Below are 27,017 nucleotides of genomic sequence, written 5' to 3' on the forward strand. Positions count from 1 at the left end.
GCTTTAACCTGAGGGTCATCATGCCTCATCTTGAGGGGCGAGGCTGAGAAAGTGCGACCTTCATGGTAATTTCAACCAGTGCAGGGAAACACTCTTAAAACACATTTAATCTGACTTCTCTATTCTAAATCCTATTTATAGGGAAAGGGTCAAAAGATCTTAAACCTTGACTGCAAGTTTCGGGTTATTTTTTCCAGTATAGTGTAATATTGTGCTTTTTTTAAAAACCAATGTTACTTTTAAATTATTTACATTGACCTAAATGATGTCTGATCTTTCAGATTTCTGCTACTTAATCACTGGTGCTTCTTGTCATAAAACCTTTTCCTGAATTTCGATGGGCATTTGATAAGCATCAGGACATTGACAGAAGATGAAGAAACATGTTTTGGGAAACCACTTCAGGGAAGCAGTTTACTTCTTTTTTTTACTAAGTAAAATGCTATCAGAATTATTTGAAATGCAAAACTTAAAACCAAGTTTCAAAACTTTGTTACCTTTCAACTCAGATCACCATCTGTTCAATATTGCTTCTGATGCAAACAATTGTAGAACTAAGCTAGATGACTCCTCATGACTAAGTGTTATAGTAGTGAATGCAATTCTATATCGAAGTAGAACATTATAGAAGATGCTGTCAGTATTACCGTAATGGGGTCGTTTACCTATTCCACAAACGTTTAAATATCAGCAAAGTTCAAGCAGAATGATCTTCAACCATCACTTTTCCACTTCACCTCTCCACTCATTTGAAAAATTTAGAATAGATCAGACAAGTTTTAATATATTTTGTTTGTGTATGCTACATAATAATAGGATCTCAAAATTGGCATATATAATTGAAGCATAAAAATGCAAAGAACAAATTAAAATATGTTAAACATTTTGCCTTGAAATAGCAGATGGCAAAGTATCATCCATCAATATACAGAGATCAAAAACATAAAACACACTTGGCCTCTATATCGGCTTTCTCCCGCGCTGCGTGAGCCATCTGTTCCAGCTCAAAATACTTCTTTTTAGACTTTGCCAGATCCTTCACAGTCTCTTGGAATTCAGCTTGTATCCTTGTCAGCTGATCAATACACTATGGAAACAAGATAACACTGCACATGAAATACAAGACAAAGAAAAAAAGCTTTTCTCATTCATATTAATAACTGATAATTATGATGGCAAAATGATGGAAGATGGTGGTGGCAATAGAGAAGAAATTATTACTTGTATTATACAGCACAATTTAATTTACATATTCCTTAAATGTTGTCCAAAACAGTTAATCTATTCCACTATTTCTACATGCAGTGGACAAATAGAAGGCACCGTTCAGAGTTTGCTGCCTAAGAAATAATTACAAATCTGTAAGTTTTCTGAAATGATAATATACTCATTTACACACTCCTCTTCCTTTAATGCACGAAGATAGCTCTCAAATATGCACCTTTGCATTATTTATTTAATCCATCTCATTGTCCAATGAAATAGTGTCTCACAAATTTGACTGAGCTTTTTTGAAGAAGTAACAAAGAGGATTAATGAGGGCAGAGAGATGGACATGATCTTATATGGACTTTAGTAATAGAGGGAGAACTAGCTATTTGGATACAGAAGACAGAAGGTGGTGGTGAAGGGTTGCTTTACAGCCTGGAGGCCTGTGATCAGTGGCGTGCCACAAGGATCAGTGCTGGGACCACTCCACTTCGTCATTTATATAAATGATTTGGATGTGAACATAGGAGGCATGGTTAGTAAGTTTGCAGATGACACCAAAATTGGAGGTGCAGTAGGCAGCGAAGGAGGTTAACTCAGGGTACTTGATCAGATGGCCCAATGGACCGAGGAGTGACAAATGGAGTTTAATTTAAATAAATGTGGTACACCGCATTTTGGAAAGGCAAATCAGGGCAGGACTTATACACTTAGTAGTAAACTCCTAGGGAGTGTTGCTGAACAAAGAGGCATTGGAGTACAGGTCCATAGTTCCTTGAAAGTGGAGTCGCAGGTAGACAGGATAGTGAAGCAAGAGTTTGGTATGCTTGCCTTTACTGGTCAGTGCAATGAACATAGTAATTGGGAGGTCATGTTGCGGCTGTACAGGACGTTGGTTACACCATACTGGAATACTCCATGCAATTCTGGTCTCCCTGCTATAGGAAGGATATTGCCAGGGTTGGAGGGTTTGAGCTACAGGGAGAGGCTGAATAGACCAGGGCTATTTTCCCTGGAGCATCAAAGGTTGGAGGGTGACCTTACAGAGGTTTATAAAATCATGAGGGTATGGATAGGGTATGGAGAGAAGGTCTTTTCCCCAGGGTGGGGTGGATTGGGGGAATAATCCAAAAGTAGAGGGCATGGGTTTAAAGTGAAAGAGGAAAGATTTAAAAGGGACCTAAGGGACAACTTTTCCATGCAGAGGGCGGTGCATGAAATGAACTGCCAGAGGGGGTGGTGGAGGCTGGTACAATTACAACATTTAAAAGGCATCTAGATGGTTATATGAGTAGAAGGGTTTAGAGGTATAAGGGCCAAATGCTGGCAAATGGCACTAGACTTATTTAGGGTATCTGGTTGACATGGATGAGTTTGATCAAAGGATCGGTTTCCCTGCTATACATTCTCTATGACCTTATGACATAGTAGCGAAGAGGGATACAACATTTACAATAAATTTCCAGGCGATAATAAACTTGTGTTCAGGTCAGAATAATCTCCAATGAATACCAAATTTCCAAGGATAGGCAAAAATATAAAACATGCAGCCAAATGTAAAAAGCAACTACTTATAAATATATATCTGAAAAGCAATACTTAAAATCTTAACTTAAATTGAACTAAAGTCTTATTTAATGCCTCTTACCATGTTAAGCATCTATTTTGGTATAGCATAAGTATTCTTGCTCACTGGTCAGTTTAAAAGAGCGTTGTGTCAATTAGAAGTAATTAAAGTTACTATAATTGACTTCAGCACCCTGTCCCGTTGCAAGAAGGTGGGGTAAATTAACCAGGGTTCTCACTCCTAAATACTGGTTAGTGACATCTGCTAGAAAATACATGCACAAAAATGCTACTCAAAGTTTGAATCAAGTTCAACAGATGTGAATCATTGCTAAATCAAAGAATGTTTACAGTTCACAAAGAAGCCATTTAAACTGTCCTTCCTGTATCAGTTGAGAAATGAGGCGCAGTCCAATCCCACTTTCCAAAATTTGATCAATAGCCCTGTACATTCTTGCACTCAATGTATATAAACAGACACCCTTCAAATGAATTGAAAGCTTCTGCCTCTATCACCCTTATAAGCAGAGTGTTCCAAAACCCAACCATCCACTGCATAAAAAGCTCTACTCACCTCCCCACAGAGTAAAATAAACATTAATGTCCCTGAGACCCTGGCTTCTCTGCCAAGGTAAATAAGCCCTTCACACAGTCTACTCTGTCCAGGCCCCTCTCAAATTTCCCCTCAGCTTCCTTTGTTCCAATCTTTTCTCATAGTTGCATTTTTTCAATATAAGCCACATTCTCCCAAGTCTCCATTGTACCCTCTCAACTACTATTACATGCTTTCTGTAATTAGGTGATCAGAATTGTACACCGTACTCAAGGTGCGATCTAGTCAATGATTTACAGAGTTCCAGTATAAATCTCCCTGTTGTTATATTGTACACCTTAGCTGTGAAAAAAAAAAGTTCTATTTAGCTTTTTAACCACCTTATCAACTTGTCTCAGTGCCTTCAGGAACCTATGGACAGACACTCCAATGTCCCTGACTTGTTCTATACCTAACTGTATTCTCCCATTCATTGTTTATTCCTTTGCCTTGTCTGACTTTCCTAAATTCATCACCTCGCACTCCCCAGAGCTCAATCCCATTTGCCACTTGCCTGCCAATCTGACCAGTCTATTGATATTTTACTCTGGTGAATGCTATCCTCCTCACCATCGAACACAATATTTGTATTGTCTACAAATTTCTTGATCATGCCCCTATTAGTAACCAAATTCATATACATCCCAAATAGCAGAGGACCTGTAGTAGCAAGCCCTATAGAACTCAACTGAAAACAGCCTTGAGTCACCAAAAACACCCAACTATAAGACTGTAATACATAAGAACAGAAAGTAGGCCATTCAGCCTACGCGGTTTCCTCCATCATTCAATGGTATCATGGCTGATCTGTTAATTCTCTGCTCTACTTTCCTGCTTTATTCCTTTACTGATTCAAAAATCTGTCAACCTCAATCTTGAATATATTCAACAACTTTGCCTTAACAGCCTTCTGAGGTTAAAAAAAAATCCACAGATTCACCATCCTCAGAGAAGCAATTCCTCATTTCTGTCTCATTTCTGTGACCCCTTACTCTGAGATTATGCCTTCATGGTCCTAGACTCTCCCACAAGGGAAACAATGTTTCCTCACTTACTCTTTCAAATCTTTTAAGAAACTTGTACATTTAAATAAGGTCACCTCTTATGCTTTTAAACTTCAGAGTACAGGCCTAATCTACTCAACCCCTCTTGAAAGACACTGCTTTCACACCCAAGATTAACCTCTTCTGGACTGACTTGGATGCCAGCACAACCTTCCTCAGATAAGGGGCCAAAACGGTTTACAGCATTCCACGTGTGGTCTAAATAATGTCTTATATGGTAAATGATTACAAAAATGCTTAGACCTTGTACTTCTTCCCTGGTTTATTTTAAAAGTCTGGGATATATTTCATCTGGTCCTGGTGATTTATTCACATTCGTGGGTGCTGATCCCATTCATACTTCTTTTTTCCCTATCTTTGTCACATCCAACACTTCACACTTGTCCTTAACCAAAATATAAGTATTCTCCTTTTTGTGAGGGCAAACTTGAAATAAAACATTGTAAGTTTCATCACCAGTACTAACAGCAGCGCCAGATATTTTCATCATTCTTAATCCTTCCCTGCCTCTCATTCCAGGTGAAAACAGCTTACAATCAGTGATAGATCATGTTACTCAACATTATCAACGTTTGTGATAGGCTGCCCAACATTCATCTTGTCACCATTACTTATAAAGACCCTTGCTGCCCTGAGTACTTGATTGACAATGTCTAAGCTCCATGGCTAATATTGGAGTGTGCACTTGTCTGTGCTGGGAACTCCTGACTGAAGGCTGTTTTTCCTTTAACTTGGAGGACTGCTGACACCCTTGACTAACTTGCTAACATTACGTCTGTGTTCAACGGTACCATTCCCATAAAAAGTAGGAAGTTTGCCAATGATTGCATCACATTCAGCACCATTCGCATTTCTTCAGATACTGAAGTAGTCCCATGTTCAAATGCCACAATATCTGGATAATATTCAGACTTGGACTGATAAGTGGCTAGTGATATTCGCACCACACAAATGCCTGGCTATGATTATCACCAATAAGATAAAATATAACTACCACCCCTTGACACTCAATGATGCTACCAACCCTGAACCCCCACTATGAACATTCTAGGAATTACTATTGACCAGAAACTCAACTAGAATTGCCACATTACACAGTGGCAGCAAGAGCAGGTCAGAGGCTAGGAATAATGAAGCAAATAACTGACCTGCTGACTCCCCAAAGCCTGTCCATCATCGACAAATCAGGAATGTGATTGAATACTCCCTTACTTGCCTGATGGGTGCAGCCCCAACACCACACAAGAAGCTTGACACCATCCACGACAAAGCAGCCCGCTTGATTGGCATTACAGCCACAAGCATTCACTCCCTCCACCGACGCTTAGTAGCAACAATGTGGACTATCTAGAAGATGCACTGCAGAAATTCACAAAAGATCCTCAGACAGCATCTTCCAAACCCACAACCACTTCCATCCAGAAGGACAAGAGCAGCAGATACATGGGGACACGAGCACCTTCAAGTTCCCCTTCAAGCCTCTTACCAACCTGACTTAGAAAAATATCACCATTTCTTCAGTGACGCTGGGTCAAAGTCCTGGAATTTCCTCCAGGTGCACTGTAGCTTTCATGAAGGCAACTCACCACCATCTTCTCAAGGGCAATTCGGGACAGGCAATAAATGCTGGCTAGCTGGTGATGCCCACATCCCACAAATGAATTTTAAAAAAAAGCCCTCCTTAAACTTTGGGATGTCTCTCTTTTCCCAATGGCTGCAGTGGTACAAGGAAGCAGACTACCACGTGAAGGACAATTAGTGATGTGCAATAAATGATGGCCAGCTAGTGATGCCCACATCACATGAATTAATAAAATAAAAAAATATTAATTCACCTTTGAACTTTGCTCAAGTGGAAAAGTATTAATTCCTCAATTAGGTTTTTACTACTATAATCCATGGTTATGTTCCAATGAATCTAGATAGCACTTCAATTTATTTTATATCCCTCCTTCAATTCACTGGTCAAAACTTATTCTAAATACAGCCTCACGATGGAGATAAAGTTTTGAAATTAAGAGCATAAATCTTGGAGAGGTGTTTTAAGATTAAAGGTTATGAGAAATTGGAATGAGACAATAGCGCAGGACTAGCAGGAGTCAGAGATGTACAGCATGGAAGCAGACACTTTGGTCCAATCTGTCCACGCCGACCAGATATCCCAACCCAATCTAGTCCCACCTGCCAGCACCCGGCCCATATCCCTCCAAACCCTTCCTATTCATATACCCATCCAAATGCCTCTTAAATGTTGCAATTGTACCAGCCTCCACCACATTCTCTGGCAATTCATTCCATACACGTACCACCCTTTGCGTTAAAAAGTTTCCCCTTAGGTCTCTTTTCTATCTTTCCTCTCTCACCCTAAACCTATGTCTTCTGGTTCTGGACTCCTTGACACCAGGGAAAAGACTTTGTCTATTTATCCTATCCATGCCCCTCATAATTTTGTAAACCTCTATAAGGTCACCCCTCAGTCTCCGATGCTCCAGGGAAAACAGCTCCAGCCTGTTCAGTCTCTCCCTATCGCTCAAATCCTCCAACCCAGGCAACATCCTTGTAAATCTTTTCTGAACCCTTTCAAGTTTCACAACATCTTTCCGATAGGAAGGAGACCAGAATTGCATGCAATATTCCAAACAGTGGCCTAACCAATGGCCTGTACAGCCGCAACATGACCTCCTAACTCCTGTACTCAATACTCTGACCAATAAAGGAAAGCATACCAAATGCCTTCTTCACGATCCTATCTACCTGCAACTCCACTTTCAAGGAGCTATGAACCTGTACTCCTTGTTCAGGAACACTCCCTAGGACCTTACCATTAAGTGTATAAATCCTGCTAAGATTTGCTTTCCCAAAATGTAGCACCTCGCATTTATTTGAATTAAACTCCATCTGCCACTTCTCAGCCCATTGGCCCATATGGTCAAGATCCTGTTGTAATCTGAGGTAACCCTCTTCGCTGTCCACTACACCTCCAATTTTGGTGTCATCTGCAAACTTATTAACTGCACCTCTCATGCTCGCATCCAAATCATTTATGTAAATGACAAAAAGTAGGGGGACCAGCACCGATCCTTGTGGCACTCCACTGGTCACAGGCTCCAGTCTGAAAAACAACCCTCCACCACCACCCTCTGTCTTCTACCTTTGAGCCAGTCCTGCATCCAAATGGCTAGTTGTCCCTGTATTCCATGAGATCTAACCTTGCTAATCAGTCTCCCAGGGGGAACCTTGTCGAACTCTTTACTGAAGTCCATATAGATCACATCTACAGGAGTGGTTAAAAAATGAAATACATTGGAAAGTAATGAAAAGAAACGAAGGAAAAACTGGAATTTAAAGATAAAGAGCTGTGATGAACAGAATTTTTACAAAAACATGACTTATTGTACTCATGCTGAATTTCAGAACACATTATTCAATTTGTTTTGATCAGTATTTCACAAGAAAATTACAATACTGTTCAGAGTGTCACAAAACAGGCTTTAAAGAGCCTCAACATTTTATGATTGAGTTAAGTTTTAAAAGCATCCACGAGAAAAAACAGAAACCAAACAAATAAATGTTATGGTTTATTTTACTTTTAAAATCCATATTTAAGAAAAGCACAGGTAATACTGCAGAAGGAATTATTCATTATGAGGCCACAAAACTGAATGACACTAAATAGTTTTGCTTTTATTGTTTCTAAATGGATGAAGATTAGCCAAAGTTCAATAAAAATGCAGATTGGGAAAATGAAAATTTTAAACCCATTATAAAATGGATAAGAGCAGCTTGCTCAGAAATACATTTTCAAAAGTACTTTTTAAGAATCATACAAAACCCCTCACGAATTAATTTAATTGTAATTTCTTCCTGCTTGTGTTCTGTTTGTAATGAATTCATGTGTCAACATTTTGAAAATCTTGATTTCAATTTCCTCAATCTATTCTCTTAAGAAAACAAAGTTAATACGGCTAATGACTCAACATATACATAAAGATGGTAACCACTTAAAATGCAACTTGTGCATTTATTATTCAACAGATTTCCTAACAAAAGTTCATTGACATGTAATCAAATTATACAGAAAATATTCTACATTTTCACCAGGGATGAAAAACGTTGTTTCAACGTTTTACTAGGTTCTGGGAAATGATCATTGAACAAGAGGTCAAAAAGCAAATAAAATTTTATTTAGCACTTTTCATCCATCAAGATACTAAAAGATATTTCACTAAATTAGTTAATTTCATAAAATAACCATTGTTAATTAGGCACGTGGAAGCCAATTTCAAATAGCGGACTGTCATTTAAAAAAAGTGAGGTCACTAAGTTAATGGATTTAGCGATTTCCACCAAGAAGTAAATGCAATCAATCAGATCACATTTACGACAACGACCCTGCTGTTCTGCAAGAAAGAGCGCTATGAGGTCTTTTATAACCTTCTAATTAAGCCGATTTGATTTAAAAGATGGTACAGTACTTTCAAGAAAAAAAAATAATGTGGGAACAAGAATAAACTATAGATGCTGGCTGAGCTGAATATCTCAACTTCATTTACTCATTTTTTCTCATGTTTTGAAGCACTTGCATAACAACATAAAAAATTCAATTTTGAAATCTTTAATTCACCTAGGCATTTTGAGTGAATTCTAGATTTTGATTTCTATGTGAAGTGTTTCTTCATTTCACTATTAAATGATTGAGCCCTAATTTTAATACTCCATCACAGAACATTGTCTCTCCATATCTACCCTAATGAATCTAGATTGTTTCAAACTCTACGGAGAACAAACATTTTCTCATTCAGAGGCAAATATGCCACCTCCAATAGCGAATAATTACAATCATGGTCATAGCAGGGATCAAAATAATTTTGCATTTCAGGGCTCCTTTTGAGTTTTTCTCAAGGTCTTCTTTATAATTTCCAAGGCCTACATTCTCATTCTCACTAACTCATTTATTAGGTGATGCCATTATTTATTAAGGATACCTTCTATACTTGTGTTGACAAATCGGATATTTGGACTCAAAAGAAAGAGGATAATTAACCAATATCCTCAAAACTTATAACACACAAGGAAAGCATTAATTTTCTACATACCATGATATTTAAATTGTTATGAAATAAATGGACAGAGTCTAGATTAGAGTGGTAAACGTCCTCCAGACCAAAGGGGTAGCCATGGGCACCCATATGGGCCCCAGCTATGCCTGTCTCTTTGTCGGCCATGTAGAACAGTCCATCTTCCGTAGTTACATCGGCACCACTCCCCACCTCTTCCTCTGCTACAGTGATGACTGCATCGGCTCCACCTTGTGCTCCCACGAGGAGGTTGAGCAGTTCATCAACTTCACCAACACATTCCATTCCAACCTTAAATTCACCTGGACCATCTGACATCTCTGGACCTCTCCATCAGTGACAACCGACTTGACACTGACATTTTTTTTTACAAACCCAGAGCTACCTGGATTACACCTCTTCCCATCCTACCTCCTGCAAAAATGCTATCCCGTATTCCCAATTCCTCCGCTGTATCTGCTCCCAGGAAGACCAGTTCCACCACAGAACTCACCAGATGGCCTCCTTCTTTAAAGACCGCAATTTCCCTTCCCACGTGGTTGAGGATGCCCGCCAATGCATCTCATCCACATCCTGCACATCCACCCTCAAACCCCATCCCTCCAACTGTAACAAGGACAGAACCCCCCCCCCCCCCCGGTTCTCACTTTCTACCCAACCAACCTCCGCACATACTACATCATCTGCCGACATTTCTGCCCCCACAAACGGACCCAATCATCAGGGATATATTTCCCTCCCCACTCCTTTCCACGAAGACCGTTCCCTCCATGACTGCCTGGTCAGGACCACGTGCCCCCAACAACCTCCCCTCCTGGCACCTTCCCTTGCCACCTCCAGAATTGCAAAACCTGTGCCCACACCTCCCCCCTCACTTCCATCCAAGTCCCCAAAGAAGCCTTCCACATCCAAAATTTCACATGCATATCCACCGACATCATTTACTGTATCCATTGCTCCCAATGCAGTCTCCTCTATATTGAGGAGACTGGACGCCTTTTTGCAGAGCGCTTTAGGGAACATCTCCAGGACACCCGCACCAATCAACCAGACCGCCCCATGGCCCAACTCCCCCTCCCACTCTGCCGAGGACATGCAGGTCTTGGGCCTCCTTCACCACCACTCACTCATCACCCAACACCTGGAGGAAGAACACCTCATCTTCCGCTTTGGAACACTTCAACCCCAGGGCATCAATGCGGACGTTACCAGTTTCCTCATTTCCCCTCCCCCCACCTTACCGCAGTTCCAACCTTCCAGCTCAGCACTGTCCCCATGACCTGCCTATCTTCCTTCCCACCTATCCACTCCACTCTCCTCCCTGACCTATCACCTTCATCCCCACCCCCATCCACCCATTGTACTCTTTGCTACCTTCTCCCCAGCCCCATCCCCCTCCCATTTATCTCTCCACCCTGGAGACTCCCTGCCTTCATTCCTGATGAAGGGCTTTTGCCTGAAACGTCGATTGTCCTGCTCCTTGGATGCTGCCTGACCTGTTATGCTTTTCCAGCACCACTCTAATCTAGACTCTGATTTCCAGCATCTGCAGACCTCACTTTTGCCTATGAAATAATGGGCATTTTCACAAATGTATTTTTCAAAAATAGATAATCTGACACATGAAAATCCCTAAACACACCTTCCACAGACTGGTGAGATCACAGCTGATACATTTCCATTACATATTCACAATGCTTGAACATTTTAATTAAACAGTTAATACCCTATTCTCTGCATCACAGATCTCAATCTTGGATTTAAATTAAGAATTGATTGTGTTCATTTCAGTACCATTGACTATACTTCTTTTTCCAAAGATGCAGTGGCAAACTAGATAGTCAACTTTCATTATAAGGAATGAATTACTTCAGTGATTTGACGTTTACTTAGATTACTGCTAGTTGAATATTCTTTTGTTGACCAATTAAAATTGTTGACTTCAGTGAGCCTTACGTGATTCGAACACGCAGCCTGGAGTCAGACGTGCTGCTGTTGCGCCACAAGCTCACTTTTCTTTTACATTCTTCCTCTTCCCACTAAAACCCTCGCAACCCCTGTTTCCTTCATCTCCCTCATACCCCTCTTGCAATCTCCTTCTCACCCTCACAAATTTTGTAGTTTCCTTTTCTACCCACTTCCTTCTCACAGCCTCCTTTTTCCCCAGACCCCAAAAACCGCTTGCTCCACACCTCAATGCCTGCTCCTCCCAATTTGCCCTCTTCCAGTTAACACCTCAATCTGAAAGATTTACGCACTTGTTTTTCTTCACTATGTCCTACACATGACATGGGTACTGGGGATAAATAAGCACTATCGCTGTTAGGCGGTGGCGTGGGGGGGAAAGAAGTGTCAGACGTTCTGTTCACTCTTTAAAAAAAAGGAAAAGAAAAAAAAACATTAAACCGAGACTCAGCAGACAGAACTCTTATACTGGGCAAAAGGGCCCACATTCCAGCCAAAGTTGGCTCTCTCAGTTTGTGGCAAGGCCTACATAATCTAACGGGCTACAAAATGAAGCAGAGCAGACTACCAAATAAAAATATATCCCTCCCCATTGTGCTCAATGCATTTTATGCTTGCTTCGAACGTAAGGTCCATGAAGTGGTGTCACCTGCCCCAACAGCGTCGGATGCACCTGCTCCCTCAGTCACCACTGCAGACATCAGATCTGCTTCTTGAGGGTGGATCAACGGAAAACAAGTGGCCCAGACAGACTCCCTAGCCGTGCACTCAGATCCTGCACGCACCAGCTGGTGGGAGCATTCGCTGACATTTTTAACCTCTCCTTACTATGATTTGAAGTCCTCACCTGCTTTAAGAAGACCATCATCATTCAAGGAGCAAAGAAAACTCATACAGGGTGCTTCAGTGACTCCCGCCCTGTGGCTCTGGCTTATGAAGCACTTTGAGGGGTTAGTCATATCAACTCTAGCCTCCCAGCCTATCTTGATCCCTTGCAATTTGTCTTCTGTCACAACAGGTTCACTGCAGATGTGATCTCCCTGGTGCTACACTCATTCCTGGAACATCTAGATATTAAAGATACCTACATCAGGCTCTTACTCATCGAAGGCGAGCTGTAGTCAACACTATAACCCCCACCAAAATAACCTCCAAACTCCAAGACCTAGGTCTGTGCTCCACCCTCTAAAACCGAATCCTCGACCTCCTGACCCACAGGCTGAAATCAGTGAGAATAGGCAACAGCAACTCCTCCATGACAATCCCCAACGCTGGCATCTTGCAAGGCTGCATACTCAGCACCTTATTATACATCCTGTACACTCATGACTGTGTTGCCAAATATTGTTCTGACTCCATCTCAAAGGTAGTCAACGTTGCCACCTTTGTAGGCCAGATCTCGAACAGTGACGAGATGGAATACAGGAAAGAACGCGCGCTTGGTGGTGTGATTACAATCTCTCCCTCAATGTCTACAAAATGAAAGAGCTGGTCATTAACATCAGAAAGTAAGGTGGAGGGCACACCCCTATCTATATCAATGGACCTGATGTGGAGATGGTCGAAAGCATCAAATTCTTTTGCGTGACGATCACCAACGATCTGTCCTGCTCGACCCACGTTGATGCGATGGTCAAGAAGTACAACATTTTAACTTCTTTAGGAGGCTAAGGAAATTTGCTATGTCTATAAAGATGGTTACCAATTTTTATAGATGCATCATAGAAAGCATTCCATCTAAATGCATCACAGCTTGGTGTGGTAACTGCTTTGCTTAGGACCATAAGAAACTACAGAGTGGTGAACACAGCCCTGTCCATCATGCAAGCTAACCTTCTTTCCACTGACTCCATCAATACTTCCTGCTGTCTTGGAAAGGCAGCCCACATTATCAAAGACCTCTCCTACCCCAGTTATAATCCCTTCCAACCTCTTCCATTGGGCAGTAGATACAAAAGCTTAAACAGATTCAAGACCAACTTCTTCCCCATTATGATTAGACTTCTGAATGGACATTTCAAATTTAATGTTGACCTTGCTCTTTGTACACCTTCTCTGCAGCTGTAACATTGTCTTCCTCGCTCAGTTCTACTACCCTTATGCACTTTGTCTGGCGTGATTTGCCTGTACTGCATGCAAAACAAAAATTTTCACTGTACCTAGGTACATGTGACAAAGTAAATCAAATCAAATCTTATCAATAATGCTTTATCAGTAGCAAGCACAGGAGAAAATCAGACAATGACTGGAGGATCATCTCCTCAGCCTTTCCTTCCATTTCATTCATGGGAATGCTTTGCCTTGATTGATTCCATCATGAGTGAAATTTCCCAGATGATTTGAGGACTTTGCAGGTGAATTTGTCAACTACTCTTGTGCAATTTGAACGCTGATCATAGGCAACATGAACTGCAGAAACTAAATACAGAAACGATAAGATAGTTTTCTGCCATTCTTGATTATTTACCTTATTTATTCCCTTTTGCTTGCTTGATCTGATTGCTCTATTGCAATTGCTTTTTATGTTTTTGTCTTTCCCTAGTCGTTTGACATTTTTCTTGGTACCACTGACCAAACTCTTTGGTTTCTTTGTCTCTCTCAGATGACTGCAATGCAGTCTGTGCTAGTCCAGGTCTAAGATAAAGTACAGCTCGCACTATATTAAATTGATCACAAGCAACATATGTTGCTAGGTTATTAAAAAAATAAAAATATTTTTGAAATTGCATGGACCACTGATCATTTAGAGTAGAAAACAACATATGTAGCTATCACACCAACTTGAGTGAAAGGAAAACAATTCAAATACTATTTCTGACATAATTGTTTAGTGAAAAATTACACTGTGGAAAAATGGAATTTCGAACCTGGGAAGTTATCCATTGCTTCAACTAGCCCTGAATATGAAGGCATTTCTCAATTAGATTTATTTCCAAATACCTTTTTTAGCTGCTGCTCTTTAATACTTTTTATAATTTTAGCAGGCTCCAAGATCTGATTCCTATAGTTTTCAGATGCAATAATTCGAGACTGGGCCAAATGTAAGGTTCCTTCAAGGTAGGACTTCCATACTGCAAGCATGCTCCTATAGGAAGAAACACAATATTCAGAATTTTTGGGTACTTTTCCATCAGAAACATTGGGCTATGATAGTTTCTCATCACACTCCATAGTGAGAAATTATGGGGTTAGGAAGAAAGTTAATTGCTTGGAGATGCCAAATTCTACAAGACATTCAAACATTGTTCTTTCAAGTCTGCATTGGACTAAATTTCAGCCAAATGAAACAAAAATCCCAAATACACTTTTCCTTATGTTCATTCATGGTATGAGGGATGTTGGCTAGGCCAGCATTTATTGGCTATTCCTAACTAACCTAGAACTGTTTAGTCACTAGACCATTTCAGAGGGCAGCTGAGTAAGCCACATTGTTGAAGATCTGGAGTTGCGTGCAAGTTAGAAAAGGTAAGAACAGCAGACACCCTTCTTTAAAGGACATAAGTGAAGCAGATGAGTTTTCATGACAATCAACGGGGATATTTGGTTGCTGTCAGATTAGCTTTCAATTCCATATTTCTGTTGAATTCAAATTTCACAATCTACCATGCTGGGATTTGAATCTATATTCCCAGAACATTAGAGCCCAGGGTTCTGGATTAGAAGTCCAGTCTCATTACGATCATGTCACTGCATCCCCTTAATTGTTATACAGTGCTTTTATAAATACTGAGTTAGACTCTGATTCACTGATCTTAAGAAATCACAGAACAGAGATTTAGAATATATCCACAATTAAAATAACACATCTGTGCTTTCATCTGTAAAGGCTTTACAACATTTAATATGACCTATGGTGATAACAGAGCAAAGTTCAAAAACAGGTCTGAAAAATAGCGACCAAAGACAGAAAAATCTAAAAATATTTAATATTATTATTTGTAGTAAATGCTTCCCAGCCATTTCTTAAAGGTGGAATTATTGGACTTTAAGTGGGTAGTTTTCCCATTGTTTCCTTCTAACAACATCAATACAGTGGACTGGTGCACTTGCATCAAATTACCAATGTGACCTTAGTACTTCAACCTTCAATGCAGTCAGAATATTCAATGCAGGATGAAGTCTAAATCAGCAACAGAATGTTATCTTGTTGGATTGCATACATGTGAAGTGAAGCAAAGGACATTGGCAGTGTGCCAGTGAGCGAGTAGGGGGTAATGACTGAATGGGGCATGGTGTGAGCAAACTTTTGATTTAGTTTAATTTTTAATAACCAGCCACCAAAAATGAGCATGTAAATATCTGTTTTGCCCCTTTCCTTCCTGTCAAACATGCTTTTTGCCTCTACCAGTTAACATGATGGCACTGCTGAAACTAGTAATGCTGTTATAAATGAATAATGTTAATTTGCACTGCAGCACAGAAAATCAATGGAACACCAACTACATTTGCACTGTTAAAAAATGTTATTAATCAATTAAATCTCATTGTGAGCATTAAAAATACGTATTGACAGGAATGACACTAATACTTTTGCATATATGACTAATGCATAGAACAAACAGCAGAAATTCATTGGTACAGTTGGAATCTTCCATTGCATAAACAGCATAACTTAGATAATGGCATTCTAAAATATTACTTAAAATCTATAATCTTTCCAAACAGCTTTGATGTTTACATTATATACATACGCGATCATCTTTTCACTGTACTTGTTGTTCAGACTTGGAGGTCTGTGACCAGTGGTGAGCAGCAAAGATTGGCATTAGGTCCACTGTTATTTGCTAGTTATATAAACAAACAATTTGGAAGACAATATAGAAGGCATGCCGAGGAAATTTGCAGATGTCACCAAACTCAGTGGTATAGTGGAGAGTGAAGAAGATTAACTAAGAGTACAATGGGATCTTGATCAACTGGGGCAGTGGGCTGAGAAACGGCAGATAGGGTTTAATTCAGATAAATGCAAGGTGTTGGGGCAAACCAGGGTAGGACTTACAGTTAATGGTAGGGCCCTGAGGCGAACAAGGGGTGCAGGTAGATGGTTCCTTGAAGGTGGCACTATAGGTAGAGTGGGATGTGAAGGCGGCATTTGGCATGCTTTGACCAATGAAGGCAAGCAATGATGACAGGAGCTGGGATGGCGTGTTAAGACTACAAGATAGGATGGATGTTATTACATTGGAAAGGGTGCAAAGCTCAGTTACAAGCATGTAACTGAGCTTGGAAGGATTGAGTTAGGAGGAGAGGCTGGACAGGATGGGCTTTTCTTTCCCCTGGAGAAGAGGAGACTGACAGTGACCTTACAGAAGTTTATAAAATCATGAGGAGCACTGGTAAGGTGAATAGCCAAGGTCTTTTCTCCAGAGTAGGGGAGTACAAAACTATATGGCATAGGTTTAAGGTAAGAGGGGAAAGGTTTAAAAGGGACATGAGGAACAACTTTTTCTCACAGATGGTGCTGCATACGTGGAACAAGTTGCTAGAGGAAGTGGTAGAGGAGAGTACAATTACAACATCTAAAAGACATTTGGACAGGTACTTGGATAGGAAAGGTTTAGAGGGGTATCAACCAAACACAGCCAAACTGACAAATCTAATGTAGATGCGACATGGTGGCTCAGTGGTTAGCACTGCAGCCTCACAGCACCAGGATCCCAGGTTCAGTTCCAGCCTCGGGTGCCTGTCTGTGTGGAGTTGGCACATTCTCCCCGTGACTGTGTGGGTTTCCTCCGGGTGCTGTGGTTTCCTCCTACAGTCCAAAGATGTGCAGGTCAGGTGGATTGGCTATGCTAAATTGCCCACAGTGTTAGATGCATTAGTCAGAGGGAAACGGGTCTGAGAGGGTTGGAGTGGACTGGTTGGGCCGAATGGCCGGTTTCCATACTGTAGGGAATCTAATCTAATAAAAAATCTGGCCAGCATGGATGAGCCATGCTGCATGATTCTGAATCATGCATGCCTGGCCTGCATGCTTTCCCTTGCTTTTACCACAATGCTACCAGCAGTGTGGATGGCCAGGCATCCCACATGATGGCCTCAATTCACATAATGGAAATCTTCAAAGCACCTTATATTAAGGCTATTGCTGGTTTCTACCCCAACAGGCCAGCCCACCAGGATTGCTTGCACGAGCTGGGCTGCCCAGTTTTAAGAAGTCCCTCCAGCCCAGAACAACACCCTCCCTAAGATTTTACTCCCACCACTCACTGCTCCAAGATGTAATAGCTGTCCCCAAAGGACTCGCAAATTACAGAACCCCATCTCTCTCCCTGGGGCCTGCTAGCTTGACACAATGTGAGATGCCCCACCGAACTCACCTCTGCATACCTCAACACGGTCCTGTCCCCCTTAGTCCAAGAAATCCCCACCTACGTTCGGGACACCACCCACGCCCTCCACCTCCTCCATGATTTTCGCTTCCCCGGTCCCAACGCCTTATCTTCACCATGGACATCCAGTCCCTGTACACCTCCATCCCCCCATCACGAAGGACTCAAAGCCTTCTGCTTCTTCCTTTCCCGCTGTACTAACCAGTACCCTTCCACTGACACCCTCCTTCGACTGACTGAACTGATCCTCACTCTGAACAACGTCTCTTTCCAATCCTCCCACTTCCTCCAAACCAAAGGAGTAGCCATGGGCACCCGCATGGGCCCCAGCTATGCCTGCCTCTTCATAGGATATGTGGAACAGTCCATCTTCCGCAGCTACACTGGCACCACCCCCCACCTTTTCCTCCGTTACATCGATGACTGTATTGGCGCTGCCTCGTGCTCCCACGAGGACATTGATCAGTTCATCCACTTTACCAACACCTTCCATCCTGACCTCAAATTTACCTGGACCATCTCAGACTCCTCCCTCCCCTTCCTAGACCTCTCCATTTCTATCTCGGGCAACCGAATCAACACGGACATTTACTATAAACCGACCAACTTCCACAGCTACCTAGACTACACTTCCTCCCACCCTGCCCCCTGTAAAAACGCCATCCCATATTCCCAAGTCCTTGGTCTCTGCCGCATCTGCTTCCAGGAGGACCAGTTCCAGTACCGCACAACCCAGATGGCCTCCTTCTTCAAAGGCCGTAATTTCCCCCCAGACGTGATCGACAATGCTCTCCATCGCATCTCCTCTACCCTTGAGCCACGCCCCTCCAATCGCCACCAGGACAGAACCCCACTGGCCCTCACCTACCACCCCACCAACCTCCATATACATCGTATCATCTGTCGTCAAATTCCGCCACCTCCAAACGGACCTCACCACCAGGGATATACTTCCCTCCCCTCCCCTATCAGCATTCCGAAAAGACCACTCCCACCATGACTCCTTCGTCAGGTCCACACCCCCCACCAACCCAACCTCCACTCCCGGCACCTTCCCCTGCAACCGCAAGAAATGCAAAACTTGCGCCCACACCTCCCCCCTTACTTCCCTCCAAGGCCCCAAGGGATCCTTCCATATCCGTCACAAATTCACTTGCACCTCCACACACACCACTGACTGCATCCGCTGCACCCGATGTAGCCTCCTCTATATTGAGGAGACAGGCCGCCTACTTGCGGAACGTTTCAGAGAACACCTCTGCGACACCCGGACCAACCAACCCAACCATCCCCTGGCTCAACACTTCAACTCCCCCTCCCACTCCACCAAGGACATGCAGGTCCTTGGACTCCTCCATCGCCAGACCATAGCAACACGATGGCTAGAGGAAGAGCACCTCATCTTCTGCCCAGGAACCCTCCAACCACAAGGGATGAACTCAGATTTCTCCAGTTTCCTCATTTCCCCTCCCCCCACCTTGTTCCAGTCCCAACCCTCGAACTCAACACCATCTCCCTAATCTGCAATCTTCTTTCTGACCTCTCCGCCCCCACCCCCACTCCAGCCTATCACCCTCACCTTAACCTCCTTCCACCTATCGCATTTCCAATGCCCCTCCCCCAAATCCCTCCTCCCTACCTTTTATCTTAGCTTGCTTGGCACTTCCCTCATTCCAGAAGAAGGGCTCATGCCCGAAACATCGATTCTCCTGCTCCTTGGATGCTGCCTGACCTGCTGCGCTTTTCCAGCAACACATTTTCAACAATGTGAGATGCTCAAATCTTGATCTGTTACTGCACCCCTCAATGCCAAAATGCTGGAGGACTGCTGACCTCCAACTGACCAACAGTCTGAAGCAGGTCTTCCTGATCCAGAGGGTGGAAATCCCATCTCCATTCTAGTAATGGCAAATTGGCCACTTCTGTACAGCGTGCTCCCTTCCTGACTTTTTTTTGCCAGAGTATGGACAATCTGGCACCTCATATAATCCAAACCTTTTTTCCAAGTCTAGGTTAGGAATGGAGCATTTTGATACCCTTTGAATCCAACAACTAGTGAAGAAAGCAGCTATTTGTGCTGACTCAATCCTCTGGTGAATCAATCTTTTCCCACTAAATCTTAAAACATTATGCCCAAATTTTAACTCTCAGTTGTAGGAATCCCCCAGTAGAAGTGGAAATATGTTCATTCAGCTGCTCCCAGTATAAGATGCTAAACGTTATGAAGACAGTTTGTAGAAATTGGGAATTTTTAGCACCAAGGGTGACAAAAAGATCCTTGTGTCTTTGGCTTCCAGAGGATAAAGAAATGCAAAAGGCTGGAACGGTTTAACTGCAGCTGGAGTTCAGGGTTAGGGCAGTTCATTATTGAAGTTAAATCGGATAAAACTATTTTTTTTAATGACTGTTCACTCTTTTATAAGAACTTGCTGTTAATGGGAGCAAGGCTTATGATACATATACTTAAGTTAATGCATTTTAGCACTGAATCAAATAAGACACAGACAGCCCTCAGGTTCCAGGGGTCAAATGGCCTACTTTCTATGTTTCTAAGTAAATTATATTGCAAATAGTACACTGGCCTTCACCTCAAGAGAAATGGAATATAGGAGTAGGAAGGTCTTGCTGAAATTGTACAAGAACTTAGTCAGATCACACCTGGACTTGGTGAGATGGAGTATTGTGTGCAGATTTGATCTCCTTATCTAAGGATGGATGTTCAGAAGGGAGTGCAACAAAAATTTACCAGACTGATGCCTGGGATGACAGGACTGATACAAGGAGAGAGACTGGGTCAGTTAGGACTATATTCACTGGAATTTAGAAGAACAAGGGAGAGGGATCTCATAGAAACCTATCAAATTCTAACAGGACAGGGTAAACGCAGTATGTTCCCAATGAGCAGGGAGCCCTGAACCAGGGTCGCAGTTTAACAATGTGTGTTATGGGGAAAACGGAGGGACTAGGTACTGAGCTTGAACTATCAGCCATGATATTACTGAATGGTGGAGTTGGCTGGTCGGGCCCACTAGCCTATTCCTGCTCTTATTTTCTACCCTTGAAAGTGGAGGTGCATAGAGCCCCCAAAAAAAACTTTTCACAGATATTTAAAAGATTATAAAATATTTGAGCACAAATAGTAGTTGAGGCAAAGGTGAGCATCCCATTTGAAGAAAACTTGAATGAAATATTTTAAGAAGCAAGTTGTCTGGGTAATGAGTTGACCAGCACTCTGCAGGTATCATCACTTTTAAGCTGTAAACATTTATAGGTCCACATTTCCAAAGGATTATGCCGGACTACATATTGGTGAAATGTTTCTAGAAGTTGGCAAGAGGACTAGAGGTGACATGGTTAAAAGGAACACAAAGTGACAAACAAGTTCGAAAGTTTTCTTACGAGACCAAGGGTAGTTACAATGTAGGAAAGTAGTGGTAATGACACTGAGCAAGTAATTCAGAAGCCCAAGCTCAGACCTGTAGGTTCAATTCCTACAGCAGCAGTTGGTGGAATTTAAAAATTGATTAATGAAATCTAGAATTGAAAGCTAGTCTCTCTAATGGTGACCATGAAATATGAAAAAAAAATAATTGGTTCACCAATACCCTTTGTGGAAGGAAATCGGCCATACTTATCTGCGCTAGCGTACGTGCAACTCCAGACAACAGCAATGTTGTTGACTCTTAACTGCCCTCTGAAATGACCATAACAAACTACTCTGTTAGAGGGCACTCGGGAGGGACAACATATATGTTAGTTTTTGCGAGCAACATCCATGTCCCATGAAAGAATAAGAATAAATGGTTGTTAAAGTAGGCTCTTCAAGTACATAATCAGATAATTGCTTGAAAAGAGATAAATGTAGAATATACCTGGCATTCTGCTTTCGGATAGTTGGTCCATGTGGAGAAAAGCCACCAGTATTGATTTGATGGGGCAAGCAATGTTTCGCTCCTGTACAGTTCTAGGAGTCTATGACATGCAAGTCTATGAAACACGCTCATCACCAGTGTATCCCTCTGACCATTTTTTAAAAATGCAAAACAGAGGATGCTTGGACTAAAGAATAAATACCAAGATAAAACTATTTCACTTCCAGACTTTTGTACATTTAAAATAAACCTTTCCCTTAATTAAAAAAAAAGCCTGCACTCACTTGAGTGATTAGCTATTGAAATGGCTAAGAAAAAGCCATTGTATAACTCAGCCTGAGGTATTCCTTTAATAAGTCGAGCCAATTCAATGAAACATAATGAAACAACTGCTCATAATACAGACAAGTCATCAACAGTAAAATAATTTATCAAAGCTGAACATTTAACAAAATGAAATTCATTTAAGAACACTGAAACAAGTATCTACAGTAAACTGAGTATTCAGGTAGCCTTTAAAATTTGACATAAAATAACAAATGGTCATTTTTAAATCATTATAAATTTTAGGTACTTCTTGACAGAATGGTCAAAAGTATTGTGATAAATTATATTTACATAAAAATAAAATGCACTGAGCAGGATTTGTTCTGTGCAAGATTGTTAGATTAGTAAATAACTGCACATGCACAGACAATTTCCATCATCTCCTGCAAGTACAAAATGAATATTAGAGGTTACTTGATTTCAGGATCTATCAATCTGATGTTGCCTACATGTAATACTTTCTCTCATACACATAACACACTTACCTGTTATGTTCACTTTTTTCATCAAGTTTTAATCCAACCCATTCTCTCTTAAGATATTGGGTGGCTAGCTTCTGCAGAGCCTAAAAACAAGGTAAATAATTTAAGGTTAACCTTTGATTTCAGATAGTAGCATAATAGTAAAAGGTAACTTGTTATAATAGTCAAAAACACTGCATTTACTGACTAATAATTTAATATAAAGCTTTTATGAAATCAATGGCATAGGAAAGTACTATATCACACAGTTTACTGATTAAAAAAAAATCAGAGTGGAGAGCAGAGTATCATAAATTTCAATTGTTTTCACATTCTCCCCCTTCACCACACCACACCTATTTGGCTCTGTCTCATTTCATTATGGTCGAATGGAAATTTTGGAACATTGTGAATGACATTTCAACAATGGTGAAAATGAAAATATTACAGCAGCTGCAACATAAAAACAGCATTAATGAAAGTTTATGGTTCTTTGTTTGAAGAACTGGTGCATACAGAAGCGCACTATCAGAGTGAGCATTTTTGAGATGCTAGATGTAAAGATCATTCAAAGTTCCTTGGCCCCACTGCATTAAAACCAAAGTTCTACTTCCAAATTGTAGTTTTCAATGCTAAAATATTTTGTTTCATGTTTTTCTGCAATCTGATGAACTTGCTCAGTGATCCTATATTTGCACAAGGTATTGCCAATGAGGCCTAATATTTTGTGGTGGCCACCTGATAGTCCCAAATGAATGAAGGCTGTGAGTGGTAATTAACTTATTTACTTAAACACATACACAGTTTATCAACTCGCCATTTGGATACGGAACTGGCTCGAAGGTAGAAGACAGAGGGTGATGGTGAAGGGTTGCTTTTCAGACTGGAGGCCTGTGACCAATAGTGTGCCACAAGGATTGGTCCTGGGTCCACTGTTTTTGGTCATGTGAAAAAAGGTACAGTTAATAAGTTTGCAGATGACACCAAAATTTGAGATATAGTGGAGAGCAAAGGTTACCTCAGAGTACAATGGGATCTTGATGAGATGGGCCAATGGGCTGAGGAGTGGCAGATGAAGTTTAATTTAGGTAAGTGCGAGGTGCAGCATTTTGGAAAGGCAAATCAGGGCAGGACTTATACACTTAATGGTAAGGTCCTGGGGAGTGTTGCTGAACAAAGAGACCTTGGAGCGCAGGTTCATAGTTCCTTGAAAGGAGAGTCAGGATAGTGGAGGTGATGTTTAGTATGCTTTTCTTAATTGGTCAGAGTATTGAGTATTGGAGTTGGGAGGCCATGTGGCTTTACAGGACGTTGGTTAGGCCAGTTTTGGAATATTACATACCATTCTAGTCTCCGTCCTATTGCGAGGATATTGTCAAACTTGAAAGGGTTCAGAAAAGGTTTACAAGGATGTTGCCAGAGAATACATGATAGGCTATAGGGAGAGGCTAAATAGACTGGGAATTTGAGCTATAGGGACAGTCTAAATAGACTGGGGCTGTTTTTCCTGGAGCATCGGCGGTTGAGGGGAGACCTTATAGAGATTTATAAAATCATGAGGGGCATGGATAGGATAAATAGACAAGGCCTTTTACCTGGGATGGAGAAGTCCAGAACTAGTGGTCATATGTTTAGGGTGAGGGGGGAAAAGGTATAAAAAAAGTGATCTAAGGGGCAAATTTTTCACACAGAGGGTGGTGTGTGTTTGGAACGAGCTGCCGAAGGAAGTGGTGGAGGCTGGTACAATTACAACAAGTAAAAGGAATCTGGATGGGTATATGAAAAGGAAGAACTGGAAGAGATATAGGCCAAGTGCTGGAAAGTGGGACTAGATTAGGTCAGGATATCTGGGTTGACTTGGACGAGTTGGACTGAAGGGTCTGTTTCCGTGCTGTACATATCTATGACTCCAATGATAGGCCATAAAAGGACTACAACAATTCTCTCCATGAGAGAGAAGTGACAAGTGCGAAAAAGAAAAGAAAAAAACACAGAAATGAGAAGAAACTAAAAGATATAGATGGTCTGATCAGTAGCAAATTGATTTCAATGTGGATAAATGTGAGGTGGTGCACTTGGGAGGACAAACAAGGCAAGAGAATACATGATGAATGGGTAGGACCCTGGGAAGTACTGAAGATCAGAGATATTTTGACGTGCACGTATGCCAGTCCCTTAAGGTATCAGGACACGTGGATAAAGCGATAAGGCAGAATATGGCATACTTGCCTTTATTCGTTGAGACAGAGTTGGAGAGCAAGTGATTATGCTTGAATTGAACAAAACTCTGCTTAGGCCACAGCTAGAATATTGTATGCAGTTCTGAAATCCACATCATGGGAATGATTTGATGGGACTGGTGAGGGCGCAGAGCAGAATTACCAGAATTGTTGCCTGGGCTGGAGAGTTTCAGTCATGGAGAGAGATTGGACACACTAAGGATGTTTTCCATAGAACAGAGGAGATTGAAAGGAGACATGATCAAGATGTATAAAATTATGAGGGCATAGATAGGATAGACAGGAAGAAACTTTCCCTTGATGGCGGGAACAACAATAAAGTGGCATGGATTTAAGGTAAGAGACAGAAGTTTAAAGGAATTGTGTTGAAAAACCTTTTCACCAAGAGGGTGATGGGAATCTGGAACTCTCTGCCTGTAAAAGCTGGAAGGGGCATAAACCCTCATTACATTTAAGCAGCATTCAAGGCGATCAGCCAATTACTGGAAAATGGATTAGAATAGTGAGGTGCCTGCTTTTGACTAGTGAGGACTTGATAGTCCCATGGGCCTTTTTCTGTGCTTCTAGGTCTCTAAATCTGAGGAATCAAGAGGGAAGAAACATGAGCACCACTCCTTTTGTAACTAAAGCACTTTTTACTGCACGTGAAAATTGTTCATAACTATGAAATATGTCAGCCTTAATGGCACAATACACACACATTTTGGTGTATAAAATGTAATAGTGCATAACGGAGTAAACTGTACACACTGTTCAAGTACAATTTCACTTCATTTTATGGTTTAATCCACAGATTATAAGGATTACAATTTAATAGAACTCTTGAAGTCTTAATCGAGAGAAAATGCAAAAAAAAATCCATAAAAACCTATATAGGAAAGAATGTGTGGAATCTTAACCACATTCCATGCTCACAATACTTTGCAAATCTCCATACAATTATTCTGCTGGTGATATTATAAAATCAGATGAATACCAAAAACAAAATAATATAAACAGAGTCGAAATAATGAAAGACATTGTACCCTAGCTTCAGAGCATAATTTCGTTTAAAGATTGTTTCAGTACAAAGATTTCAATCTTCATGCTTCAGCATTTTTATATATTTCCACTCAATTAACATTGCCACATGCCTTGTTCGACTGAGAGATCAGTGAGCTCTTGATCTTTCTAAGTACATCCAGTACATCATTTACACAAAAAAATTGACATTTTAAATAGAAATATTTTGTGCTAAAAATGTAAATGAGAAATTGTTTCATGTGTGGTGGATGCCTTTCTTCCCATTCTAAGCAACTAAATCAAGCGACCTTGAAACAAAAAAAATGTCAGTTCGTTCCCAATTACAATGCACTGGCATAAAGTTAAAAATGTGTTGCTGGAAAAGCGCAATAGGTCAGGCAGCATCCAAGGAGCAGGAGAATTGACGTTTTGGGCATGAGCCTTTCTTCAGGAATGAAGGGCTCATGCCCGAAACGTCAATTCTCCCTTCCTGAAGGAGGAAACGTCAATTCTCCTGCTCCTTGGATGCTGCCTGACCTGCTGTGCTTTTCCAGCAACACATTTTCAGCTCTGATCTCCAGCATCTGCAGTCCTCACTTTCTCCTGGCATAAAGTTAATGCTAGTTAGATCTGGTAATCAATTCTACAGAACCGGAAGGCCTTAAAACTGATAATTGAACTGTCCTGTTTTCGTATCGGGAAGCAGAAAGTAACATGACACAGATTAGATTAGATTCCCTACAGTGTGGAAACAGACCCTTCGGCCCAACCAGTCCACACTGACCCATTTCCCTCTGCCTAATGCACCTAACACTATGGGCAATTTAGCATGGCCAATTCACCTGACCCGCACATCTTTGGACTGTGGGAGGAAACCAGAGCACTCAGAGGAAACCCACGCAGACACTAGGAGATTGTGAAAACTCCACACAGTCACTCGAGGCTGGAATTGAACTTGGGACCCTGGTGCTGTGAGGCAGCAGTGCTAACCACAGAGCCACAGTGCCACTCTAAACTTTAAAGGGTTGGCTATAAAGTGGAATAATTGAATGCCAACAGTATAGAATATTTGTTTAGATACCAGTTAAAGCATCTTGCTCAGACAGAAACAAATGCATCAGATGGAATCTTCTGCTTCCAGAGATGATAAGCTTCACAGAATGGTTATTCACAAAAGGAGGTTATTCAGTCAGTCTTGTCTGGTAGGAGGAATGAATTGCTGGGGTTCTACCATACTTGAACATTGCTACCTGCCTGCCTCCAACACAGAACTTAGAAAAAGTAGCAATAGGCCTTTTGCATTCAAACC

The 27,017-nt window shown here is 41.3% G+C and overlaps 1 protein-coding gene across 9 annotated transcripts in view; it reads right to left on the bottom strand.

Moving 5' to 3' along the window:
- The window catches only part of LOC140481231 (F-BAR and double SH3 domains protein 2-like), a 245,079-nt gene that overhangs the window by 137,888 nt on the left and 80,174 nt on the right, over positions 1–27,017 (bottom strand). For all 9 annotated transcript variants that reach the window (XM_072577095.1, XM_072577094.1, XM_072577100.1 and 6 more), the window contains exons 4-6: positions 22,491–22,570; positions 14,415–14,559; positions 954–1,087 (exon numbers count right to left, since the gene is read on the bottom strand). In XM_072577095.1, coding sequence (XP_072433196.1) covers positions 954–1,087; positions 14,415–14,559; positions 22,491–22,570 — 359 coding nt within the window. The remainder of the gene's footprint in view (positions 1–953; positions 1,088–14,414; positions 14,560–22,490; positions 22,571–27,017) is intronic.

Source organism: Chiloscyllium punctatum, chromosome 9, assembly GCF_047496795.1.
Source record: "Chiloscyllium punctatum isolate Juve2018m chromosome 9, sChiPun1.3, whole genome shotgun sequence".
In the NCBI taxonomy this organism is placed as follows: Eukaryota; Metazoa; Chordata; class Chondrichthyes; order Orectolobiformes; family Hemiscylliidae; genus Chiloscyllium; species Chiloscyllium punctatum.